We start from the raw sequence: 23,735 nt of genomic DNA, 5'->3' as shown, positions 1-23,735 counted from the left end.
GTTGACAAATGATAAACTAGTATAATATTTGCTGCATTTTGGATGATTGTACTGGATAAATAAAGTATGAACTATTTTATTGTATTTTGCTCAATCTTTTAGAACTATAAGCCACACATCTTCACAGTTGCCGAACAAGCCTACAGAAATGTACAGTGTCAGCTTCAACCAGTAAACCAATCTATAATTGTCAGTGGGGAAAGCGGGGCTGGAAAGGTAAGAGCCAAACGTTTGTTCTAGTGATTTATAAAAAACAAAGTAGATCTATCTCTATTGCTAGTTCCTGGCTGTCACACTTGGTGCTTTTGAATCGCTGATCTAGTAATAAGCATCCAGATGAGGACTTCTGACTTCTCTTCTACTTTTCTGATCTTCATAGTTGTTACCGGCTATTTTACCACTTGCCGACTGCTGCGCGACTATATACGGCGGCAGTCAGCCCCTCACAGGCAAAGTGACGTATGGGTACGTCCCTTGCCTGTGAGGCTCTAGGCGTGCTCCCGCTCGATCACGGACCCCCCCGCCGCGCGCGAGTGACCGGCGGACATCACTCGCGATCGTAGGTTACAACGGGAGAAAGGCAGGTGGCTAATGTTAACACAGCCGCCTGTCATTCTCCCCTGTGTAACAGCACAGATCATACGGTCCTGCTATGTAGGACCGTTGATCTCTGCTGTTACACACACAGCCACATCTAATCACAGTTAGCACGCCCCTAGGGACACACTTAACCCCTCCCTCTCCAATAAAGTTAACCCCTTCCCTCCCAGTGTAATTTTTACAGTAACAGTGCATATGTATAGCACTGATTACTGTAGTAATGTCACTGGTAACCCCAAAAGTGTCAAAAATGTCAGTCAAGGGTCCGATCTGTCCGCCGCAATGTCGCAGTCCTGCAAAAAAAAACGCAGATCGCCGCCATTACTCGTTAAAAAAAAAAAAACAATAAAAATGACAACAATCTTTCCCTTAGTTAGTAAACGCAATAACTTTTGCGCAAACCAATCAAAATACGCCTTTTTGCGATTTTTTTTTTTTTTTTTTTTTTTTTACCAAACATATGTAGCAGAAAACAAATTGGCCTAAAATGTTAAATTTTGATTTTTTTACATTTTTTGGGGGGAATTTCATATAAAAAATGTGAAAAATATTGTTATTTTTGCAAAATTGTCGCTCCTTTTTTTGTTTATAGCGATCAAATACCACCAAAAGAAAGCTCTGTTTGTGGGAAAAAAAGGACGTCAATTTCATTTGGGTACAGCGTCGCACGACCGCGCAATTGTCCGTTAAACGCAGTTAACGATTTCCGATTCACGCAGTGCCGAATCGCAAAATAGGCCCTGGTCAGGAAGGGGGTAAAATCTTCCGGGGCTTAAATGGTTAAAAAGTCAGTGGGTCAGGATAATCGCCAGCAAGCATCATCACAAGGAGATCCTAAATGGCAGCCATTGTGTTTCTCTTATGACAAAGAGATCTGTCATTTCACAAAATATTTTCCTAAAGGAGGCTGTCAATGTCCGCATGCTAATTCCAGGACCGCATTATTGTTTGAATGGTGGCTGCCTTGAAGTTTGAAATCAGCTTGTAATAGAAAAGCATTTAGCTTGTACTGAGGACCACAAATCTCTTGCTACCAGTGCAATGAACTGCCAATGCCAAGATCTAGTTGTTCCCCCCCCTCCCCCCCCCCCCCCCAAAAAAAAAAAAAAAAAAAAAAAAAAAACACCCTCCATAGAAGTCTGAGGATTTTGCTGGCTGCCTACTGAGCAGTGCACTGCATGGTGCTGACTTGAGCACAAAAGTTGAAGCACCAATAAATTGTGAACAAGGTAAAAAGGTGGCACAAGATAAATGTAATGCATATATGTTGTAATTACACCTACATTACCCCCGTGTAATGGTCTTTAACGTTTGGAGTCCTTCTTAAACCACCTCAAGACCAGACACTTTCAACCCCTTCCTGCCCAGGCAGTTTTCCAGCTTTCACTGCTGCCACGCTTGGAAAGATATTTATTCAGTAATTGCAACACTGTAATGAGATTTTAATAATTTTTTGAGACGTTTTTTTTTTTTTTTTTTTTCGTGGTATCTAATCACCACTGGGGTTATTTACTTGCTATATAAGCGTTTTAAAATGTATTAATAATCTTTCTTTATACATTTAGGCCAAAATGTATTATGCTACAATTGTTTGGTAAAAATAACCCAAAATCAGTGAATATTATTTAAATATTCAATAAATAGGCCAAGGTTAGTACAGGCAGCAGGCAAAAGCAACGCTGCACTGGTGTTGCAAGAATCAGGAACACTGTTTCTGACCTACACTGGTCTGGAGGCACTGGCACTGGTGTGGTGACCATCAGAGACAATGGCGCTAGCTTACACTAGTGTGGTGATGCTGTGACTGGTGTGGCAGTGAAAAGGAATACTGTTGCTGGCATAAATTCATCCGGTGTCATACTGGTGTGGCAGGGATCAAGGACAATATGATTGGTGTGGCAGGAGTCAGGGATACTGTAACTGGTGTGACAGTGATCAGGGACAATATGACTGGTGTGTCGAATATCGGGAACACTGGGACTGGTGTGGTGGTGATTAAGGACACTGAAAGTGGACGGTGATAATTAGGGACACTGACTGGCAGCACTAGTCTGTTTGATCGGAGACAATGGCTGTAGGCACTGACCTACAGTAGTATCAAAGCAGCCAGACATTGTACATGATCATTACCAGAGCAGTTCAATATTACCCTGCTGACTCTGCACTTGCTCTGGTAACCGTATTTAAAAAAAAAAAAATAAAAAAATCTTTTTATAATTTTTTTTTTTTTTTTTACATACTGTCTCCAAAGCAGTGCAGTGTTACCAAAGTGACACTGTACTGCTCTGGGGGTAATTAGAATTTTTTTTTACACTGATTGATTGCTTATTACAGTGATGATCACTGCATAAGCAATCATTTTAACTGTTTTGACATCCATTTATGATTCCATTGTTTACAATTGTAATACTATAGCTGTGATTGGCCCCAGTACAGTAGTAAGCAATAGCATTGTGAATAAAAGCCATTGTTTACTACTGGACATGGTACCAGGGCCAAACACAGGGGACTGGTACTGTTATCGATGATCTGGTCACAAATCAAGCTGCTGTGCGAACCTGGGGGTGTGCACGAGGCACGCTTCTGGGGGGAACATACTAGTGCGGCCTCCCAAAACAAAACTTGTCCTGTCTAAGTGTTTTAAATACTGTGGCCCATTGTAAGAAAAAAATATTAATAAAATCACATATTTCATTTCTGATACTTTGATTAAACAGATGCTTCTCTCTTTTTAGACATGGAGTTCACGTTGCCTAATGAAGTTTTATGCCACAGTGGCTGCTAGTAATTCACAGTGGTCCAGTCAGACAGTGGAGAGAATAGAAAGCCGAGTTCTTGATTCTAATCCCTTAATGGAAGCATTTGGTAAGTGTTCATATCTTTTCATATTTTTAGTACTACCCAGTTTATTATGCTTTATATGTCCATGTTACCTTAATATAGATACTGCAGGAGTCTGAACAAACATTTTAATTCAGATTGCAGTATTATCTTGATTTTCACACTATGATGATACAGCAATCATTATATAGTACCTCCATATTTGTGGGGGAAAAGAAAGCAAATTTAAAAATCGACCTCAAAAAAAGCAGAACATTCCAGTCAACTGTACGTCGTAGTAAAGGCTTCACAATGTTAAATGAATATCCTAATGCCACTTATTGCATGATCTTGAGATTGACTTTACAGTGAAAAAAATTACTAAAATTGCATGTCTCCTACCTCTTTTATGTCCAGGTAATGCCTGCACTTTAAGGAACAACAACAGTAGTCGATTTGGAAAATACATTCAACTACAGTTAAGCAGGTAAAAGTATCGTCAAATAATTTTTTTTTAGTGTTAAAGGATAAGTTCACCTTTTAAACATGTTAAATATTGCACCCGTGTTTGGGGTGTAACATGTAAGGGCTCATGTACACAGTAATCAAAAAAAAGGCTCTTAAAGGCATTTGCTGTGTGTGTGTGTGTTTTTTTTTTTTTTTTTTCTTTTTGTAAAAGTACCTCTTTGTTAGCTTGTGTGGCCATGCATGCACACACAAGCTTTTACAGGCGTATTAGAGGAGGAGAGTTTACAGGCTAAAAAAGTATAGGAGGAAGCACGGCTAGGATCTTCTAATCCTGACAGCGGCACACTAGTGCCCCTTCCAGCTGTGCCCCACCCACTCCTCTTTCGAGAGGACATTTCTCCAGGCAAGAAAACTTGAGGTACTAACTTTAGTGTACTCAAGCCTTGTGCCAAGCTATTCAGCTTATCACACACAGCACTGCTTATTTCAAAGTAACAGAACCTGTCCGTGTCCGTGCCTATAAACATTTACCCACAGTGACTCACGCACCCAGCTGCTGCTGCTCTGCATCCCCTCCAGCCTCTGACAGAAGTTTGAGCGCTGAAAACACTTCCTTAAAAGTCGCACCGTTCGCGTTTGTTACTGCGTGCATGTCCACATCAACGTGCACGCCAATTGTGTCATGACACGCCCCCTCCCGGCTCCATGTACATGCTTATGCCTGTAAATGGCGAATATTCGCATGCGTACAATTCTTCGCCACATGGATACCATCAAGGGTGCTCTCTGACCTGGAGACACAGAGGGGACGATTGCACGGGCGCGTCTGCGCCCAGGCGAAAAGCTGCACGCCAATCTTTAGGGGTGAGAGCAGAATGTACGCAAACAAGGTACGCTTTGTCACAGCTGATACACTTACTGTTTTAGGTGGAGACCTAACCATGGCACTCTGTATCTGAAACTCAGAAGGGAACAGTGCATAAAATTATTTTTTACAAATATTTTTAAACTTAAATTACAATTCTTGCCGCAGAATTCTGCTTAGAACAAGAATCCAATCTTCACCCATCAGGTTTCTGTCATTTGTCGACCTTCAAGCACTAGGTCCCCTTGTTTTTTAAGGGGCCACTCCCTTGGACCTGTAGAGCACTCTGCCAGAATGCCTTTGGGGTTGGTCTTACCAAGGGTCCAGATCCCAAAGTCCAGTGCCCAAAAAGGTCAAATTACATACAAAAACCTCGTTCTTCTTCCTTTACCGAGGCTCCGGTACCATCCTTTTTAGTCTTCTACTTTTGTAGGGATCTGATTGCTAATCCCCATAGATCACAGATCTTGATTGGGGTTTGTGGCATAATCTTCTTTCTTCTTCTTTGAAAAAAACATGGAGAGCTTCTCCAACCTTGACCATCACCTTTAAGACACTGGAGAAAAAACCGAGGTACTTCCTATATAGAAGGGGTTATATAGAGGGGGACTTCCTGTCTTTATTGGTTGCCAGTGTCCATTCACCTATATGTTGCGTATAACCCAGATAGTAATGAATATGGCTGCTTTGTGTCCTGTGATGTACGATTTAGGAAATGTGTTATTATACGCATCAAAAAGAAGCTTTAGGGTGAAATGAAAAGTGCAGGGGTGGAGTGTAAATCTACCTTACTTCAGTGGCCTTATCCCTGCAAACCTGATGCTATTACTTCTTTGAAGTGCATCCGGTATCGGAAAAAGGCCAAAACATTGATAGCAAACTGTAACAGTTGATGGTAGAGCAGGTGCTTGAATGTTTTTAAAGACTTTATTGTGACAACAGGAACAATTTAGTCTAATTGTCCCCACCCACCATTGTATGTAGGGGTTGGTGGCCACACCTCATGCTCATTTTACACAATCTTTTCTTGTGCTGGTCCTGCCAGAAAGAAGAACCAGACTCTTTTTTTTTTTTTTTTTTTAATTTTTTTTCCCTTTTGTTGGTGAAAAAAAAAAAGATTTAACCTAATCACACCAGGATCAACAGCCTCTAATATCTGACATTTCCTTTGTGCATTTTAATGTGGATTATTAAGTGCTTTTCGTGTTCAATATAGTGTAACTGTTTGCAGAATTGCAGTCTTAATATGTTTTGCAGATCCCCAACATGTTTTAATAACACTAGAGAGTGCAAAATCTGGTCTAGCTATGCATATAAACTTATTGGCTTCCATGTTTCTTTGTCAAAGCTTAATTGAACAAGCTAAAGTTTGAAGCTGATTGGCTACCATGCACAGCTGCACCAAATTTTTAGTTTTTTTTTTTTTTTGGGTAACAGTTGGTGGGAAGATTATTTACGTTTGTGTATTTTAACATTAAAATCAGTAGCATTATGCTTGAGCAAGTTGACTTTTTGTTTTCTTTTCATTTCCTCAATTTTAGAACTCAGCAAATCACTGGTGCTTCTATCCAGACTTACCTTCTTGAGAAGACACGTGTAGCTCATCAAGCTCCTTCAGAAAGAAATTTCCATATATTTTATCAGGTGTGTCAAGAAAAAAATCTTTCCTAATATTCTATTTATAAAAAAAAAAAGAATAATTTTAGTTGGGTTTATGGAAAAGTGTATATATTGCTTGCAGTACCTTTACCAGTTTTTTTTTTTTTTTGTGTTCCATTGTGTCCTAAAAAAAAAAAGAAAAAAAAAATGAGAACTGCGCTCTGGTTTTTAGCCACAGCACAGACACATTCTTAAATGTCTAAGGATCTTTTTGTTTCAGTTCCTATTTATAAAATTATTTTTTTTTTTTTGTTTTGCTTCTTTAGTTTTCCAAATCAAGAGTGATTTTGTAACATCTGGTAATTACTTATTTATTTTCAGATTTTCAAAGGTGCTTCTCCAAATGAAAGAGATGAATGGGATCTCCCAGAAAATGCACAGTTCTCTTGGCTCCCAAATTCTGATAAGAACCTTGAGGGTAAGAGCAGTTGGTTTCATGACCTGAGCTTTAAACCATTATGTCAACTTAAATAATGCTGGAAATGGCTACTGTCTTTCTGATACCTCCTTACTTGGTTTTGCATAAGGATCAGGCAGTTTTTCACCCTTTTCCTTCCCTCTTCTCACATTTAATTAGGATATATTCAAACCTTTCTTTTATGCCCTTACTTGCACCATTGTGAGATAGCTATCTGTAAGCTGGATGGTGGTCCAAGTTATTCAGATACACTTCATACAGCCATCCTTAAGCCTGGTACACACGGGCAAAATATCAACTGGTAATGGCTGGTTCAGCAGAAACTAACCGACGTTCGGCCCATGTGGGGCATGACCCAAAAACATCTGCCGATCTAATGAGCACTTACGGGGGGAGGGGGGGTGTCCCCCTGTCAGAACATAATGGCTCATTAGGAAGACATCAGATAGGTAGTACAGCAAGCTCCTTAGTGTTTTTTTTTTTTTCCAGTCTGCTGGTTTGAACAAAAATGAACTGATAGTGTGTACTAGGCATTACTTTCAGAAGGTGGATTTTTTTTTTTTTTTTTGTGATGATTGGCAAAATGGATGTTACTGCTGCAAAGAAGTCCTTTGTGAATTATCATGAAAATCATTTGTGATACTTGATTGCTGTACTGTAAATATACACAAAATGTGCATATTTAAAAATATGGAACTACTGCTGTTAAATTACTTTGCTAGTGGCAGGAGATATGTCTTGTTTTAGTTTAGCATTATTTCTTTTGTTCTTAGGAAGTTTACATAAAACTGAAAATTGCTGCTTTTTTTAGTTCAATTCAATTTTTGTTTGTTTTTTTTTTACTTTTATTTTATCTAGAGGATTGCTTTAAAGTCACTAAAAATGCAATGACACATTTGGGAATTGATCCATCAAAACAGAGTAACATATTTAAGGTCAGTTACAACAATCTTGCACCTTTCTCACATATTTAATGCTGTGATGTTATTTTATTTAGAAATAATACACTAAAATAATGGACCTGCATGTCTGTGCATATAAGGAAAAGACCATTGCGATGACAGGAACATCTGCCTGACTAATTTGTGTATATGTCCTTTGATTGAGCAGTACAATATACCATAGTATATAGTACTTTACAGTACAGCATTGCCTTCTTAAAGTGAACACATGTAATTTTAGCCCCACTAACTTTATACATTTATCATTCAAATTGATCATTCTTTTAGACCAACTGAGGGACAGATTTCTTTATGGGATTTGGTTAAAAGAAAAAAATATTACAGAGCCCTTCACAGTTTTCAAACCCTTTACAACAAAGATCAAACTGAGTGGGTTTAGGCACAGATATGATAACCAGCATTATAGGTAATGGCTACATGTAAAAGTCGTAGACTGTTTAAAGCATGTTACAAAAACTGGAGTAAAAAAACCTGTCCCAGTGAGGTGGGGTTAGGGATAAGGAAAAGGGAAGGGCTATCACCTGAATTAGTACAGTATAAAGAAATAGGGAGGAAGGGAGGGAGAGAAGACTTGGGCCATGGTTACCCACCCATTTAGAAGCCAAAAAAATGAGCCTGTTCCAGACATACACTGTAACATTCCATTAACATACAATGTAGCACCTAAGCTTTGAGATCTTTACCCATTTGTTAGGATAAGGGTGCAGGCAGTCCATTTCTATCCGACTGCTCTATAGAGAAGAGGGGGCTGTGTCTGTGTCCATTCTGCATAGTGGATCATATACGGACCTGTCATCTGCCTGCTTAGCTAGGATCAGCAGAGAGATCCCCCAATGAGCAGGCAGATTGGCTTTACTGAGTCCGCCCTGTGTGAAAGGGGCCTAAAGGCAAAACCCTTTTTGTATTCTTTAGTTTCGGACAAGGAAGGGATTAGATCACCTGTCAGGTTCTTATTTCTGCCTTTGCTCATGTTAGGGAGATCCACCCTCTCTATGAAAGTGAAGAAAATCTGACATTTTGGGTTGTCCCGAGAACTGTAGTAGTAGAGGGGGAAATGGTCTAAAAGAGAGACAATAGTTCTGATGATAACCAGGGATTCCCTCACTCTGGGGGGATTTCTTCTCACTTTTTGTTTTGGCTATGGGTCAGGAAATGAAGGGAAATCTTCCCAATGGTACACTGATGGCAAAAAAACCTGAAAAAAATGTTTTGCCTTTTAGTTCTACACACAAATCCAAAATAAAAGTCCAGATGAATTCCTCATGTAATAATTTGTGGGTGAAATTTTTTTTCTTGATGCACAATAGGCCACAGCATAGAGAAATAATTAGGTCTCCATTACAATATTTTTAAATCCGAAATATACCCCTATTTTTTAATAAACCAATGCTTTACTTTGTTTTAATCAGCTATGGCCCCTTTCACACTTGTGCGACTTGAGAGTGCAAGTCGTACTCTATGATTTCCAATGAGTACCGTTCATATCTGTGCAACTTCAAGTCGCAACCACTTCAAAGTAGACCCTGCACTACTTTGGTCCGACTTTGCTGTTTTTTGAGGTCCATAGACTTCAAGATTACACAGGCATTGTTTAAAAACCAGTCAAAATTGTGGCAAAATTGCCCGACTTTTAGGTCGCATAAGTGTGAAAGGGGCCTTACTCTCCTTCTGTAACTCAAACTGGGCCAAAACCCAAGTAAACCTGTCTTTTTAAAGATATTTGAGCTGCTATTATTGACTTTCCATTAAAAAATCAACTTGCCTGCCTGTCATGTTATATGTTGTATGTCATTTATTGGCTTCATTACTTTGGAATTATATATTAAAAATAAAGAAAAGAAATGCAAACTTTGCAGCTGTTGGCAATAGCAACAAGTCACCCTTTTAATCTATGAAACTATTCTGATTGGCCTGTATGTGCAAAAACACCAGTTTTTTTGCTATTTTTTCACAGAAATAAATTTGCCACTTTGAACATCTGACCTTAATAAGTACATAGTTCTTTTGCTGCATGCCTGTTTCGGGTCAGTCACCTGAAAATCGGTGACACCATAAATAGCCAGGCAAGAAGTATTTTCAAAAGTATGTTGGCAATGGCAGCCAACATATTTCCTTTAGGAAAGATTAAAGGGCCAGTCTGAATTGAAGAGGAGTTTGGCCAGTTTCTGGAGATTTTCTGGCCATAGTCCTAGGCTCTGTTTGGGTGCTTCTACCAAAACTTACTCCTCCTACTACTGTATTCTTGATAATATGTGATATTAACAATAAATAGACTAGCTAGGATGGTGTGAATAAGATGTGTATTATCTTTGTTATATGGCTCCCATCTCACCTGTATTGTTCCATTTTATGACAGATTTTATCAGGTCTTTTGCATCTGGGGAATGTCAGCTTTTGTGATTCTCTGGATGAAAGCCAGCCATGTGAAGTTTTAAGCAATGCTAAAGGTCAGTTAATTTTTTTTACTTAAAAAATACTTTCAGCTCCAAAGAGTTTACAACTTTCTCAAAATGATGTGCATGCCTAGGCAGAATAAATGTAAATGAAACCTACAAGAGCAGATCTAAATGGTCTACAGTTTGCCCTTGTATTCAGTTGGTTAGGACAGCTGTTCATTTTACCAGCAACTACCATATTGTATCATACTAAATGAGTTTAAGGAAAAGAGGGAGGAAAAGGTTAGGGCATATCTGGTGGACAAAGGTTTTTAAGGGGTTAAATAGAAAATTAAAATCTCTTCTGAGACTTGAAACATTTTCTTACTGTATAGCAATGATGAAGCTAAAGTTAAGATTAAATCATCGAACAATAATTATCAACATATACAGTATGTACTGTATTGCACTTAACCATTAGGTTTTATTACAGCAAGCGCAGCACTTTTATATTTGATGGTCTATAAAATGTGTCAACAAAAATTATCAACATAAATTGGTTGAGCTAGATGGACTGGTGTTGTTTTTCAACCTGACTAACTAGTAACTATGTAATTGTATAGTGCTGTCCCTTTAAGAGTGATATTCTCACAACCGTGCAAAAACTAACCCAACTCGCAATATTATATCAAATATATGGTACTGTCACTTTAAATGTGATTTGTTTGATAAAATATTGTGTGTGGGTTTAGTTTTTGCACTGTTGTTAAGATATCACTCTTAAAGGGACAGCACTATACATTTATGTTGATGATTTTTGTTGACCCATATCAATAATATGAACATTCTACTCACCATAAGTTAAATCCCTTTTCAGTTTTTGCTTTTGGCTGCACTTAGGGTCCTTTCACATGAGCCGTTCTTCATTAATTTTGTTGATGGATGAAAAACGCACAGCAATGCATTCCTGTGGGCAAACGGGTGTAAACCATTTACATCTGTTTACATCCAAGTTCCATTCAAGTCGATGGGTGCTGACACAACCAATGACTAATCCATGCTGCTGACAGCTAGAATATTATTTTAGAACAAATCCACTCTCCCCCTACCAATGCCTATATAATCAATAAATAATAGGTAAATAAACTGGTGGGCGCAAACATATACCATTCACACAAAGTGCCAGTGAATAAAATTATTTTTGTGTTTCCCATTTACACACAAATATGTTGCGCCAACCTCCCTAAAAAATATGTAGTGTACGCCTGCACCCCTCAAGCAAAAAATGTGCATGTGCAAACACTGCACTACTCTTATCCACTCAAATTACTAAAAACAAATCTAAATCCTACAAGAGCGTATAAATATATCAAACAAAATGCGCAATATAGTCCAAAGCAAATAACACTATAACAGTGATTTTTAGAACAGTCTATATTTGGTGTTTTCTGCGAATAAATCTTCAGTGACTGCCTTGCACCATGTAAACTTTTTACTTGTGCCTTCCCTCTTCCTATAGTGATTACCTACCACCACTATTTATGCGCTCACCTCAGCTCATGAACCTAAAGGATTTTAGGAGTGCACTTTTTTCTCACTGGGGATCAATCCAGTATTGCCTCCAACAATATCCACAGCATTTTCCTTTGCAAGAATCAAAGCCTCTGGATCATTTTGCATTAATCAAGTACGCAGTTCTTTAAAGACCTTGGGTCAGCGTTCCTCTGTGCTCTGTAAACAGCTCAGAAAAAACAAGGACCCCACATGGTGTACTAGCTTTTAAAACCGCTTTATTTTAGTAAAAATTGCATTTTTGAAAGACTGCCGGGCCACGGCTCCCACGTCACTTCCGGTTCAGCTGTCGCGTTACCCAGCAACCGCTCCACGCGTATTGTCTCACCACGTGACTCCCTTAAGAGATTCTGCTGACAGCAGGGATGAGTCACTGGTCGTTAGGCTCCTAACAACCTATTCAAAAATGGTCAGTTTGTTCACTTACATCTATTTAGGTCTGTTTCCTGTGGACAAGGATGTAAGTGTATGGTGATCTGTTTGCCCATTTTTCATTCATCAGACGGAACTCTCGCACTAAGGAACCCTTAGGCTTTAAGTGGTTAAATATATCCAAGATCAGGATAAAGATCTGGCAAAAATAATGAACTCCAGATATAAATGGCACACATGACGTGTTTTTTTTTTTTTTTTTCTTTAATACAAGCGGTGTAAGTATCTGAATTTTGACTTGGTATTCGTTTTTTGTAGGCTAATACACAGCAGAGCTGAGGTAGGGGGAGGCAGACATGACACAAATAGCCAATCAGTTATATTGCAGTGCAAAGGAAAATGGGAGCAGAGCGACAAAGCTATTTACTCAGCATCCATGCTTGGCCTTTGCTGGCATTTCTTTGAATAATTCAATATTTAGCTGTTTGCCTATAGTTTGTTTTTAACATTTTATCCCACAGAATGTGCAAATGGCAAATAATAACAGTTGTATATAAGGATAATGTAATTGTCTTTTTTGGGGTTCTTTTCAGCAGAAGTAATTAAATGATGAAATACTTAACTGCATAAGGTTGTAATGGCAAAATCGGTAATGGAATTTAAGGGCTAGATGACTTAATGTGGTTGTAAACCTACTTAGTAATTATTACACAATCCTCTGTCTTTCATAATACTAAGTGCCCTGTATATGTACCTTATTAAAAATATGCTGTTCTATACCTTATTTCCTAGCGCCGCTCGGCACTCACGTGACTGGCTGTCTCCCCCCCTCTCCCGATCTGATCGCTAGAGCATGAGTGGTTGAGAATCCCCCGCTGACGTCAGTAGGAAAGAGGAGAGAGCCAGCCGGTCACATGAGAGGCGCTAGGAAATCCGGTAAAGAATAGCATATTTTTAATAAGGCACATATACAGGGCACTTAGTAATTATCATTCAATCCCCTGTTTTTCATAATACTAACTTATTTTAGCAGCAGGAGGGGAGGGCGGGCAGGCCCTGACACAGAGCTGACAGGCAGGGAGGGGAGGGGGGAGGAGGCACGTAAACTTACCACAGTGTCAGGGCTTAGCAGCTATGGTAAACAGTGGTCAGTGTACGTGGTGGAAGGCAGAACCAGGCAAGATCAGCCAGGTTTTTCAGGTGCTAAAAGGAACCAAATTACATAGCACAAGCACTGTGCTGTTATTCATACATTACAGGAGCTTCTTTGTTACACTAGAAAAAAAACAAAAAAATTAAAAAAAAAACAAAAAAAAAACACTTTAAGCTAATGGTATCCGCAGCTTAAATACTAAAGAATAAGCATGGGGGTATTTTGATCCAGGGAATTGATCAGGGTTCCCTTTTAGGGTTGGAAAGGAGTTACCAACTGTTGCCCCGGGGGTTTGTATTTCTTTCCTCTTTAGCAAAAGTAAGTCTTGTGAGAGGTTGTACCGCTCGAACCCCCCCCCCCCCCCCAGAAGCGAGCGGCAAGCGAGCGGCAAGCGGGTCGGGACCCCCCCCTCTCTTATCGCGGGTGGCGAGCGGTACAGTAAACCCCCCCCCCCCTTTTTTTTTTTTTTTTTTTTTTTTTTGCGGCGGGCGGCGAGTGGTGCGGACCCCCCCCCCCCCCCCCTGACAGAGAGGGAGCAGAGGAGACTAGCGGAGCAAAGGCTGACCGGGAAGTGACAGAGGGAGGCGGGTGCAGAGCGGAGACTGACCGTCTGAGGGAAAAAAAAAAAAAAAAGCCAGGAACTGCTAGAGTCAGACTTAAAGGGACATACACTAGGTAAGTAAGACTGGTGACTGAGATTGTACACTGACTGAGGGTGTAGTGTAGTACCTGTGAGTACCTGTTACTACCTGAGTATCTGTGAGTACCTGTGAGTATCTGTGAGTACCTGAGTATTTGGGAGTACCTGTGAGTACCTGAGTATCTGTGAGTACCTGAGTATCTGGGAGTATCTGTGAGTACCTGAGTATCTGGGAGTATCTGTGAGTACCTGAGTACCTGTGAGTACCTGTGAGTACCTGTGAGTACCTGAGTATCTGGGAGTATCTGTGAGTACCTGAGTACCTGAGTACCTGTGAGTACCTGAGTACCTGTGAGTACCTGAGTACCTGTGAGTACCTGAGTATCTGGGAGTACCTGTGAGTACCTGAGTATCTGTGAGTACCTGAGTATCTGTGAGTACCTGTGAGTACCTGAGTATCTGTGAGTACCTGAGTATCTGGGAGTACCTGTTACTACCTGAGCGTTGTGCGTCTGACCGGGCTGTGCGACTCGGGGTTGTGCGTCTGACCGGGCTGTGCGACTCGGGGTTGTGCGTCTGACCGGGCTGTGCGATAGGGGTTGTGCGTCTGACCGGGCTGTGCGACTCAGTGTTGTGCGTCTGACCGGGCTGTGAGACTCAGTGTTGTGCGTCTGACCGGGCTGTGCGACTCGGTGTTGTGCGTCTGACCGGGCTGTGCGACTTAGTGTTGTGCGTCTGACCGGGCTGTGCGACTCAGCATTGTGCGTCTGACCGGGCTGTGCGACTCAGCGTGGTGCGTCTGACCGGGCTGTGCGACTCAGTGTTGTGCGTCTGACCGGGCTGTGCGACTTGGTGTTGTGCGTCTGACCAGGCTGTGCGACTCAGCGTTGTGCGTCTGACCGGGCTGTGCGACTCAGCGTTGTGCATCTGACTGGGCTGTGCGACTCGGTGTTGTGCGTCTGACCGGGCTGTGCGACTCGGCGTTGTGCGTCTGACCGGGCTGTGCGACTCGGTGTTGTGCGTCTGACCGGGCTGTGCGACTCGGTGTTGTGCGTCTGACCGGGCTGTGCGACTCGGTGTTGTGCGTCTGACCGGGCTGTGCGACTCGGTGTTGTGCGTCTGACCGGGCTGTGCGACTCGGTGTTGTGCGTCTGACCGGGCTGTGCGACTTAGTGTTGTGCGTCTGACCGGGCTGTGCGACTCGGCGTTGTGCATCTGACTGGGCTGTGCGACTCGGTGTTGTGCGTCTGACCGGGCTGTGCGACTCGGTGTTGTGCGTCTGACCGGGCTGTGCGACTCAGCGTTGTGCGTCTGACCGGGCTGTGCGACTTAGTGTTGTGCGTCTGACCGGGCTGTGCGACTTAGTGTTGTGCGTCTGACTGGGCTGTGCGACTTAGTGTTGTGCGTCTGACCGGGCTGTGCGACTTAGTGTTGTGCGTCTGACCGGGCTGTGCGACTTAGTGTTGTGCGTCTGACCGGGCTGTGCGACTTAGTGTTGTGCGTCTGACCGGGCTGTGCGACTTAGTGTTGTGCGTCTGACTGGGCTGTGCGACTTAGTGTTGTGCGTCTGACCGGGCTGTGCGACTGAGGGTTGTGCGTCTGACCGGGCGGTGCGACTCAGTGTTGTGCGTCTGACCTGGCTGTGAGATTGTGAGTGTTGTGCAACTGAGTGTCAAGTGAGTGGAGCGGAATACCAGAGGGTGAGAAGGTAGCGTTAGGAAGCCAGGAAATAGCCACATAGGATAGGCTTAAATTACTGAATCCCCATTAGATTAGATAGTAGGTACAATGCCCGGCGGGTGTGGAGATGCGACTCGGTGTACATCTTGTGATATGTATGCGTTCCTCGATCATGTGATCGAAGGCGAATACAAATGTGCAAAATGTGAGCACGTTGCTTCCCTGGAAGCTCAGGTCCTGAATCTAGGGAAGCAGCTGGCAACACTGAGACGAATGTCCATGCCGGAGGAGAGCCAGGATTGTACCAATCAGGTGCAGGCAGGGGTCTGCACAGAGGTGGGCGGAGTATCGGAGGTGCAGGCATCAGAGCAGAGTAGAGGGGTGACAGTTAGGAGGGGTAGAAGGGAACAAGGCAAGGAGGCTGATCCTGGGCTGGAGCACCCCAACAGATTCGCCCCGTTGAGTGATGTTGGGGAAACCAGTCAGGGACCAGCATTGCTGGAGCAGAGCGACGCCCCTAGCTGCCAGGGGAAGAACTCCTCCAGTGAGGCTGGGAGAAAGGGAAAGGAAAGACAGGTGCTGGTGGTAGGGGACTCAATTATTAGAAGGGCAGACAGTGTAATCTGTGACCAAGACCGTGTGCGCCGAACAGTCTGTTGTTTGCCGGGCGCTCGGGTTCGGCACATAGCGGATCGGGTGGACAGATTATTGGGTGGGGCTGGGGAAGACCCAGCTGTCATGGTACACGTGGGTACCAATGACATAGGCAGAGGAAGACGGAGAGTCCTAAACGATTTCAGGGACTTAGGCGCTAAGTTGAGGACTAGGACCTCCAAGGTAATATTTTCCGAAATACTACCTGTACCTCGAGCCACACCAGAGAGGCAGCGGGAGATTAGGGAAGTTAACGAGTGGCTGAGGAGCTGGTGTAGTAAGGAGGGTTTCGGGTTCCTGGAGAACTGGGCCGACTTCTCAGTCGGTCACCGGCTCTTTGGTAGGGACGGATTGCACCTAAATGGGGTGGGTGCAGCCGTACTGGGTGCGAGGATGGCCGAAAAGTTAGAGGGGCTTTTAAACTAGGGAATGGGGGGGAGGGTACAGATGTAGAATTACCCAGTGGAAAGCAAGTTTCAGAGGGCAGAAATGGGGGCATTAGCGATAGGGTGTGCGGAGCTCCTATACCCAGGGTGGGTACGGGGAAAAATCAAGAGAGCAGCCTAAAAACATCAAAAGAGGATAAATATAACCGATCAAAATTACGAGGTTTGTATACCAATGCCAAAAGCCTGGCCAACAAGATGGGAGAGCTGGAGCTGCTGATATTTGAGGAGGACTTAGATTTTGTGGGGATAACTGAGACTTGGTTTGACAGCTCTCATGACTGGATGGCGTCCATTCAGGGGTATTCCCTTTATCGCAGAGATAGAGAAAGTAAAAAAGGGGGAGGGGTATGTTTGTATATTAAGAACAGTATACAGGTAAATATGAGGGATGATATTAATAATGGAGCTATGGACGAGGCAGAATCCCTATGGGTAGAGCTTCAAAGGGAAGGCACGGCGGGGAAGGTAATATTGGGCGTATGCTATAGGCCCCCCAACCAGAGGGAGGAGGGTGAGGCGGACCTCATGTTACAGATAGGATTGGCAGCAAGGATGGGAAATGTCATTATAATGGGGGACTTTAATTATCCAGATATAGACTGGGCAGAAGGAACCGCACACTCAGCCAAGGCTCGGCAGTTCCTAAATGTTTTGCAGGACAATTTCATGGGTCAGATGGTGAATGCACCGACAAGAAGCAATGCGGTACTTGACCTACTGATTACCAACAATACAGACCTGATCACGGATATAGAAATACGGGACAACTTAGGGAACAGTGACCATAGGTCAATTGGTTTCAGTATTAATTACAGTAATAGGAAACACAAGGGTAATATAAGGACGCTGAATTTCACAAGAGCCAATTTCCCTAAACTGCGCTCGCTGCTAGAAAATATCAAATGGGATAGAACCCTGGGAACAAAGAACACGGAGGAAAAATGGGAGTGCTTCAAGAGCATACTTAACAAGGGAGTGGGCCAGTGCATTCCACAGGGAAATAAATTTAAAAGAACAAAACTAAACCCTGGGTGGCTAAACACCAACATTAAAATGTATATTAGAGCTAAAGAAAAGGTCTTCAAAAAATACAAGACTGAGGGGTCATTGGCAGCATTTAAGCACTACAAAGAGTGTAATAAGAAATGTAAAGATGAAATCAGGGCGGCTAAAATAGAACACGAGAGACATATAGCGGAGGAGAGCAAAAAGAACCCCAAGAAGTTCTTTAAGTATATAAACAGTAAGAAAGCCAGGCCAGAGCACATTGGCCCCATAAAAGATGATAAAGGAAAAATGGCCACTGAGGACAGAGAAAAGGCGGAAGTGTTAAATAATTTCTTTTCTTCAGTCTTCACAAAGGAATCGGGGGGCTACACGAAACCCGCTTGTAAGGCCGAACTAAATAATACACCTCAGGAAGTGCCGCCATGGCTAACAGAGGATAGACTTAGAGCTAAACTAGAGAAACTTAACATAAATAAATCCCCGGGACCGGATGGCTTGCACCCGAGGGTTCTTAATGAGCTCAGCCAGGTGATTGCCAGACCATTATTCTTGATCTTTAAGGATAGTTTACAGACGGGTATGGTGCCAGCTGATTGGAAAAAAGCCAACGTGGTACCAATATTTAAAAAGGGGCCGAGATATATCCCGGGTAACTATAGGCCGGTCAGCCTAACATCAGTAGTCTGCAAAATTTTGGAGGGGATGATAAGGGACCACATACAAGACTTTAGTAATGAAAATGGTATTATAAGTAGAAATCAGCATGGATTCATGAAAAATCGTTCGTGCCAAACCAATCTGTTAACCTTCTACGATGAAGTGAGCTGCCACCTAGATAAAGGTAAGCCTGTGGATGTGGTGTATCTGGACTTCGCAAAGGCCTTTGACACCGTTCCTCACAAACGCTTACTGTACAAACTAAGGAAGGTAGGTATGGATCATAAGGTGAGTACCTGGATAGAGACCTGGCTCCAGGGGAGAGTCCAGAGGGTGGTGATTAATGGGGAGTACTCGGATTGGGCGGGTGTGGAAAGTGGGGTCCCCCAGGGTTCTGTCCTGGGACCAATCCTGTTTAATTTATTCATAAATGATCTAGAGGAGGGGATATCTAGTACAATCTCAGTATTTGCAGATGATACTAAATTAGGCATGCCAATATCTTCTATGCAGGATGTGGAAATCTTGCAAGCAGACCTGAACAAAATAACGGGGTGGGCAACCACATGGCAGATGAGGTTTAATGTAGAAAAATGTAAAGTAATGCACTTGGGTGCCAGAAACCAGAAAGCAAGCTATTCACTAGGGGGTGAACCTCTGGGTGAGTCTAGGATGGAAAAGGACTTGGGGGTACTGGTAGACAACAGGCTTGGCAGTGGCATGCAATGCCAAGCCGCCGCAAGCAAAGCCAACAGAATACTGGGATGTATAAAAAGGGGGATTCACTCCAGAAATAAAGAGATTATTCTCCCGCTCTACAAGACTCTGGTCCGGCCACATCTGGAGTATGCTGTCCAGTTCTGGGCACCGGTCCGCAGGAAGGATGTGCTGGAACTGGAGAAAGTCCAGAGGAGGGCAACAAAAATAATTAGGGGAATGGAGGACATCGGCTATGAGGAAAGACTACAAGCACTGAACCTATTCTCTCTGGAGAAGAGACGATTGAGGGGGGATATGATATCAATGTACAAATACTGTACTGGCGACCCTAGCATAAGGAACAAACTATTCAGAGAAAGGGAATACAATAAGACACGTGGCCACTCACTAAAACTTGAGGAAAGGCGGTTTAACCTTAAAGTGCGTAAGGGGTTCTTCACTGTAAGAGCGGTAAGGATGTGGAATTCTCTTCCACAAGCAGTCGTATCAGCGGGGAGCATAGATAGTTTCAAAAAACTATTAGATGTACACCTTAAAGACCACAACATACAGGGGTACACAATGTACGGTTAAAAGCAAACACACACGCATCATGGGTTGAACTGGATGGACTTGTGTCTTTTTTCAACCTCACTAACTATGTAACTATGTAACTATGTAATACTTTATAGTTATAAATCCTTTCTGTTTTCTCTATCCAATTTTTAAGTGGTGGTAATGGAACACTGGGTGATCAACTATTGTACAGCACCAAAATCTGATGATTCAACCACAGTAATAAAATATTGATAAAGGGAAATTGATAGTGTTTTCCACATTAATTTATATGTACAGAAATGTAAGCCGATGCAAAGCTAGTGTTGGACTCTCTTTTAGAAAGCCCAGAAGGCACTGCACAGACAGAAACGCTTAAAAAAAAAAACACACACATCCATTTTTGCCTAAATAGAATCATGCCTAGCCTAGTCATCCACTGATCTTTTATTACCCATTATTATGGCATAAAAGCTGTTTGTACGCATCAACTTGATTTTGTTGCCCCGGTTTTTAATGCATGTAAAAAAAAAATTGTTAAAAAAACAATGTAACTTCTTCCTGCCCACATAATGCATGTCTGTGGTGGCATGGAGGGTATGCTTTAACACCCACACACTGCACATATTTGTCATTTGACGGCGGAGCTTTTCATGCTGTGAGAATGCTCACTGCGCACTCCCAGCACAGTAATAAATTGTGATCGCCCGGGGCATACAGACCCTACAAAAGGAATGCTGGGTGGGAAGGGGTTAACATTAAAAGCTGCCATAAAAGTAAAGCACACATGTAACCTTTTTTATTTTTATTGAGATGCATAGAATCATTAGGAATGCTTGTTAACTATCTGTACACATAACTGTATTTTAGTGTTCCTTTACTCTACTTCAAATCTGCTGAAGATTCCTGCTGAGCACCTGCTGGACAGGCTCTGCTACCGTACTATAATAGCGGGAAAACAGCAAGCATTAAAGAAACCCTGCAAGAAGGCAGAGTGTGACTCGCGAAGAGATTGTTTAGCCAAATCTATCTATGCCAGGTAAGGTACTAAACAGAGGAGCTGAATATGGACATTCTGAATATACTGGAGATTGTGAATGAACATGTCTAAAGAAAGAATTGATCTTTAAAGGATAAGTATAGCCAATCTGATTTGGCCCTACTTATCTTATAAATCACAGGAGTGCAGTTCGTTCTGCACTCCTGTGACCCGTTTTCAGCCAACAGTGGGCTAAAGTCCGTTGTCGGCAGACGTCACTCAGACAGTCCAGGCTTGGGAAAGATCCCTACATTACAGTCGGGATGCGCCCAGATGCCTGTACCGCCAGCGGACTCAGTCTCTAAGCATGCCACCGAGAGCCTGAACCAGCCTCTCCCGCCCCCTCCACAACCCAGTGCCCCAGTGACTGACAGTCAATAGCTCTCTACAGGCAGAAAAACAAAGCACATCATACTGAAAATACATTTTGCAGGCAACAGTACTGTTAACACTGTTTTTTAGTTGGTGCTTAGAAAATGAGTGCATACAGCCCATTGTCTTTAAGGTGTACACCTCAATTTTCTGTGCTGACCTCAATTTTCTGAAGTTGTAAAGCTGAAAAAGAACCCTTTATATTCTTGCAGCACAAGCCTGGAGTTGATTTGTAGTGCCAGTATTTTAAAGTGAGTCTCTCGGGAAGGAAAAACCTGATTAAATAAAGTCTAATGGAAACAGCCATTACATTAAATTACTACTATAAGGCACACTAAGACTGGGAAAGGCTGCTTCCACCAGGACCTTGTTTTATGAATGAGTACGGGTACCTTTAATAGCCTTTTGTGCCAAACCATTTATTAATTTAACCTGTCCCTTTCATTGCAGATTATTTGACTGGCTGGTGACCGTAATAAACGCAAGCATTTGTGATGGGTCAACTAATTGGAGCAATTTTATTGGTATTTATAAATATGTTTGTTAATATTGCTTTCAAGAAAATGGAAGTGCCAAATACAAATATTAGAATCAGTGGTTGTCCATGTACACAGAACACTAGTATGTCTGAAATAATTTCTGTATACACCTGTGTAGCAGTAGTTTATTTACAGATTTATGCCCTTTTTTTTTAGGATATCACGATAATTGTATCAGGATAACTTGGTTGTCAGCAGTTTTTGAAATATGAAATATTCATATGCATGTGCATATCTGTATCTGTTTAGAAAATGTGTTCCCTTTTTTCCTTTCCCAGGTTTATTGGATGTTTATGGATTTGAATCTTTTCCACAAAACAACTTGGAGCAATTGTGTATAAACTATGCCAATGAGAAGCTTCAGCAGCATTTTGTGACCCACTACCTAAAAATTCAACAGGTATATTTTATTTATTGTTGTCCAGATTCTTGAAACTCAAATTTTTGTTGGTATCTGTGGCCCGAACCCTCTTTACTGTAGTCTTCTGCCGACGCTCTTGGCTCCTCCTCTTCTCTGTGTGCCACCATAGAAAGCTGCTCCCTGTGTGGGTGCACATGCAGGCTCAATTCGAGTCGGGCTGTGTCTTTTATAGACACACAGAGCATTAATGAACTCTGCCACCTACCCACTGCTCACAGGATTCGATTGGCAGGAGTCAATCGCTCCCTCTACTGCCTCTCTGTCCTGTGAATGCAGGGAGAGAGGAGAAAGCCGCTACAGATGGGCACAGCATTGGATCGTGTGAGGGCTCAGGTAGGTATTTAAATGGAACTATAAAAATACTGAGACACTGGGATTTATTTACTAGAGGCAAATCCACAAGTGCAGTTGGAAGTGCAGTCACTGTAGATCTGAGTGGAAGATCAGCTGATTTCTATCATCAAATCACTTGCAAGCAAAATTTATTTATTTTATTTTTTCCTTGCATGCCCCTTCTCAGATCTACAGCGACTGCCCTTGCAGCTCACTTGTAGTGCACAGTGGATTTGCCTTTAGTAAATCCCAATTTTTACCTTCATGTAGGGAATACATTAAGGTAAAAATGTCTTGCCTCTACAACTTCTTTATTATGTACTGTTTTTTTATGAAGCAAATTTTTACTAATTGAGATTGATAAGCTGATTTTTTTAAATCTAGAGCAATTAAAAAAAATGGACAAACAATGTAAAGTCTTTGATTTGCTCTAAATGATGAAGAAATAATCGTAGCATAGCAAGTGGGTTCTCCCTTTTTATACGGGAGATATGGAGAATACACAAATAAAGTATTTTACCTGTGGTAATGGCTAAAACCAAATAATTGTAAAACCATAATTTTTTTTTTTCTTCTTTTTGAAAATGACAATTACTCAAATCAGTATAACCAGCAGTAAAAAAAAGCTACACTTGCAATGGATCGTTCATAGATATTACAGAGAATTCTCAGTATGCAGTCCCCTCAGCAAGGACAGAAAATGTAACTGAAAAGACTTTTAAACAGTTTAAGGTTAAAGCAGAACTAAACCCCCAATTCCTTTACAGCCAAGGAAGCTGCCCTCTTGGCCTCTATTAGATCTGCAGTTGCCATGGTGCTGCTTATGCTTATGACATCAGCCATTAGATGGCTTGACAGTTCAGTTGTAAAGATGTCATCATTCACAGTATGCCTTGAATGTAAGGCCTGGTACACACTATTATGGGTCTGCGGGCCGTGTTTGCGTGGGCACAGCCGCCCATTCATTTGAATGGGCGGCTGTGCCTGCATTCCATGCAGGAAAAAGTTTTCTGCACCATTTTCTGGCGGTACCCACAAATGCACTGCATTTTTAGATGAGTGGGGATGCCATGAAGAATGAATGGCAGCCCGGGGCATTTTTAAACTGCACGTTTTGGTGGTTGCAGGTTCGGGAACAGATGTGATTGTACAAACCAGGCCTAACTGTTTTGGTAAGTTGAATTTGACGGGTTTAGTTCCATTTTAGAAGTAGTTACTGCTAAAGTAGATCCAAACCCTAACTGGACAAGATTTACTTTGATAAACCAGTGTATCATAAGCTTTTGCTATGTTTTTTCCATAAAATACTTTTTTCACCTTTTTATGGTGATGATCCCTCTCCAGTCTTTTATTTACTTCCGGTCTACCTGCACTCACTCATACTTTGGCTGCACTTCTCTGCTCTGGACATTTCCTGAAATGATA

At 42.1% G+C, this 23,735-nt stretch overlaps 1 protein-coding gene across 1 annotated transcript in view; it reads left to right on the top strand.

Annotated features, from left to right (window-relative positions):
* MYO19 (myosin XIX) overlaps window positions 1–23,735 on the top strand; it is an 87,604-nt gene that overhangs the window by 13,175 nt on the left and 50,694 nt on the right. Inside the window, exons 3-12 of the mRNA XM_082244793.1 lie at window positions 103–216; window positions 3,336–3,465; window positions 3,838–3,907; window positions 6,295–6,397; window positions 6,734–6,830; window positions 7,689–7,765; window positions 10,149–10,239; window positions 20,477–20,645; window positions 21,468–21,541; window positions 21,835–21,956. Coding sequence (XP_082100919.1) covers window positions 103–216; window positions 3,336–3,465; window positions 3,838–3,907; window positions 6,295–6,397; window positions 6,734–6,830; window positions 7,689–7,765; window positions 10,149–10,239; window positions 20,477–20,645; window positions 21,468–21,541; window positions 21,835–21,956 — 1,047 coding nt within the window. The remainder of the gene's footprint in view (window positions 1–102; window positions 217–3,335; window positions 3,466–3,837; window positions 3,908–6,294; window positions 6,398–6,733; window positions 6,831–7,688; window positions 7,766–10,148; window positions 10,240–20,476; window positions 20,646–21,467; window positions 21,542–21,834; window positions 21,957–23,735) is intronic.

The sequence above is a fragment of the Pelophylax lessonae genome, assembly GCF_965119305.1.
Source record: "Pelophylax lessonae genome assembly, chromosome: 2".
NCBI classification, from domain to species: Eukaryota; Metazoa; Chordata; class Amphibia; order Anura; family Ranidae; genus Pelophylax; species Pelophylax lessonae.
The sequence above is the reverse complement of the archived record's forward strand: the minus strand, read 5'-3'. Positions and strand labels throughout refer to the sequence as shown.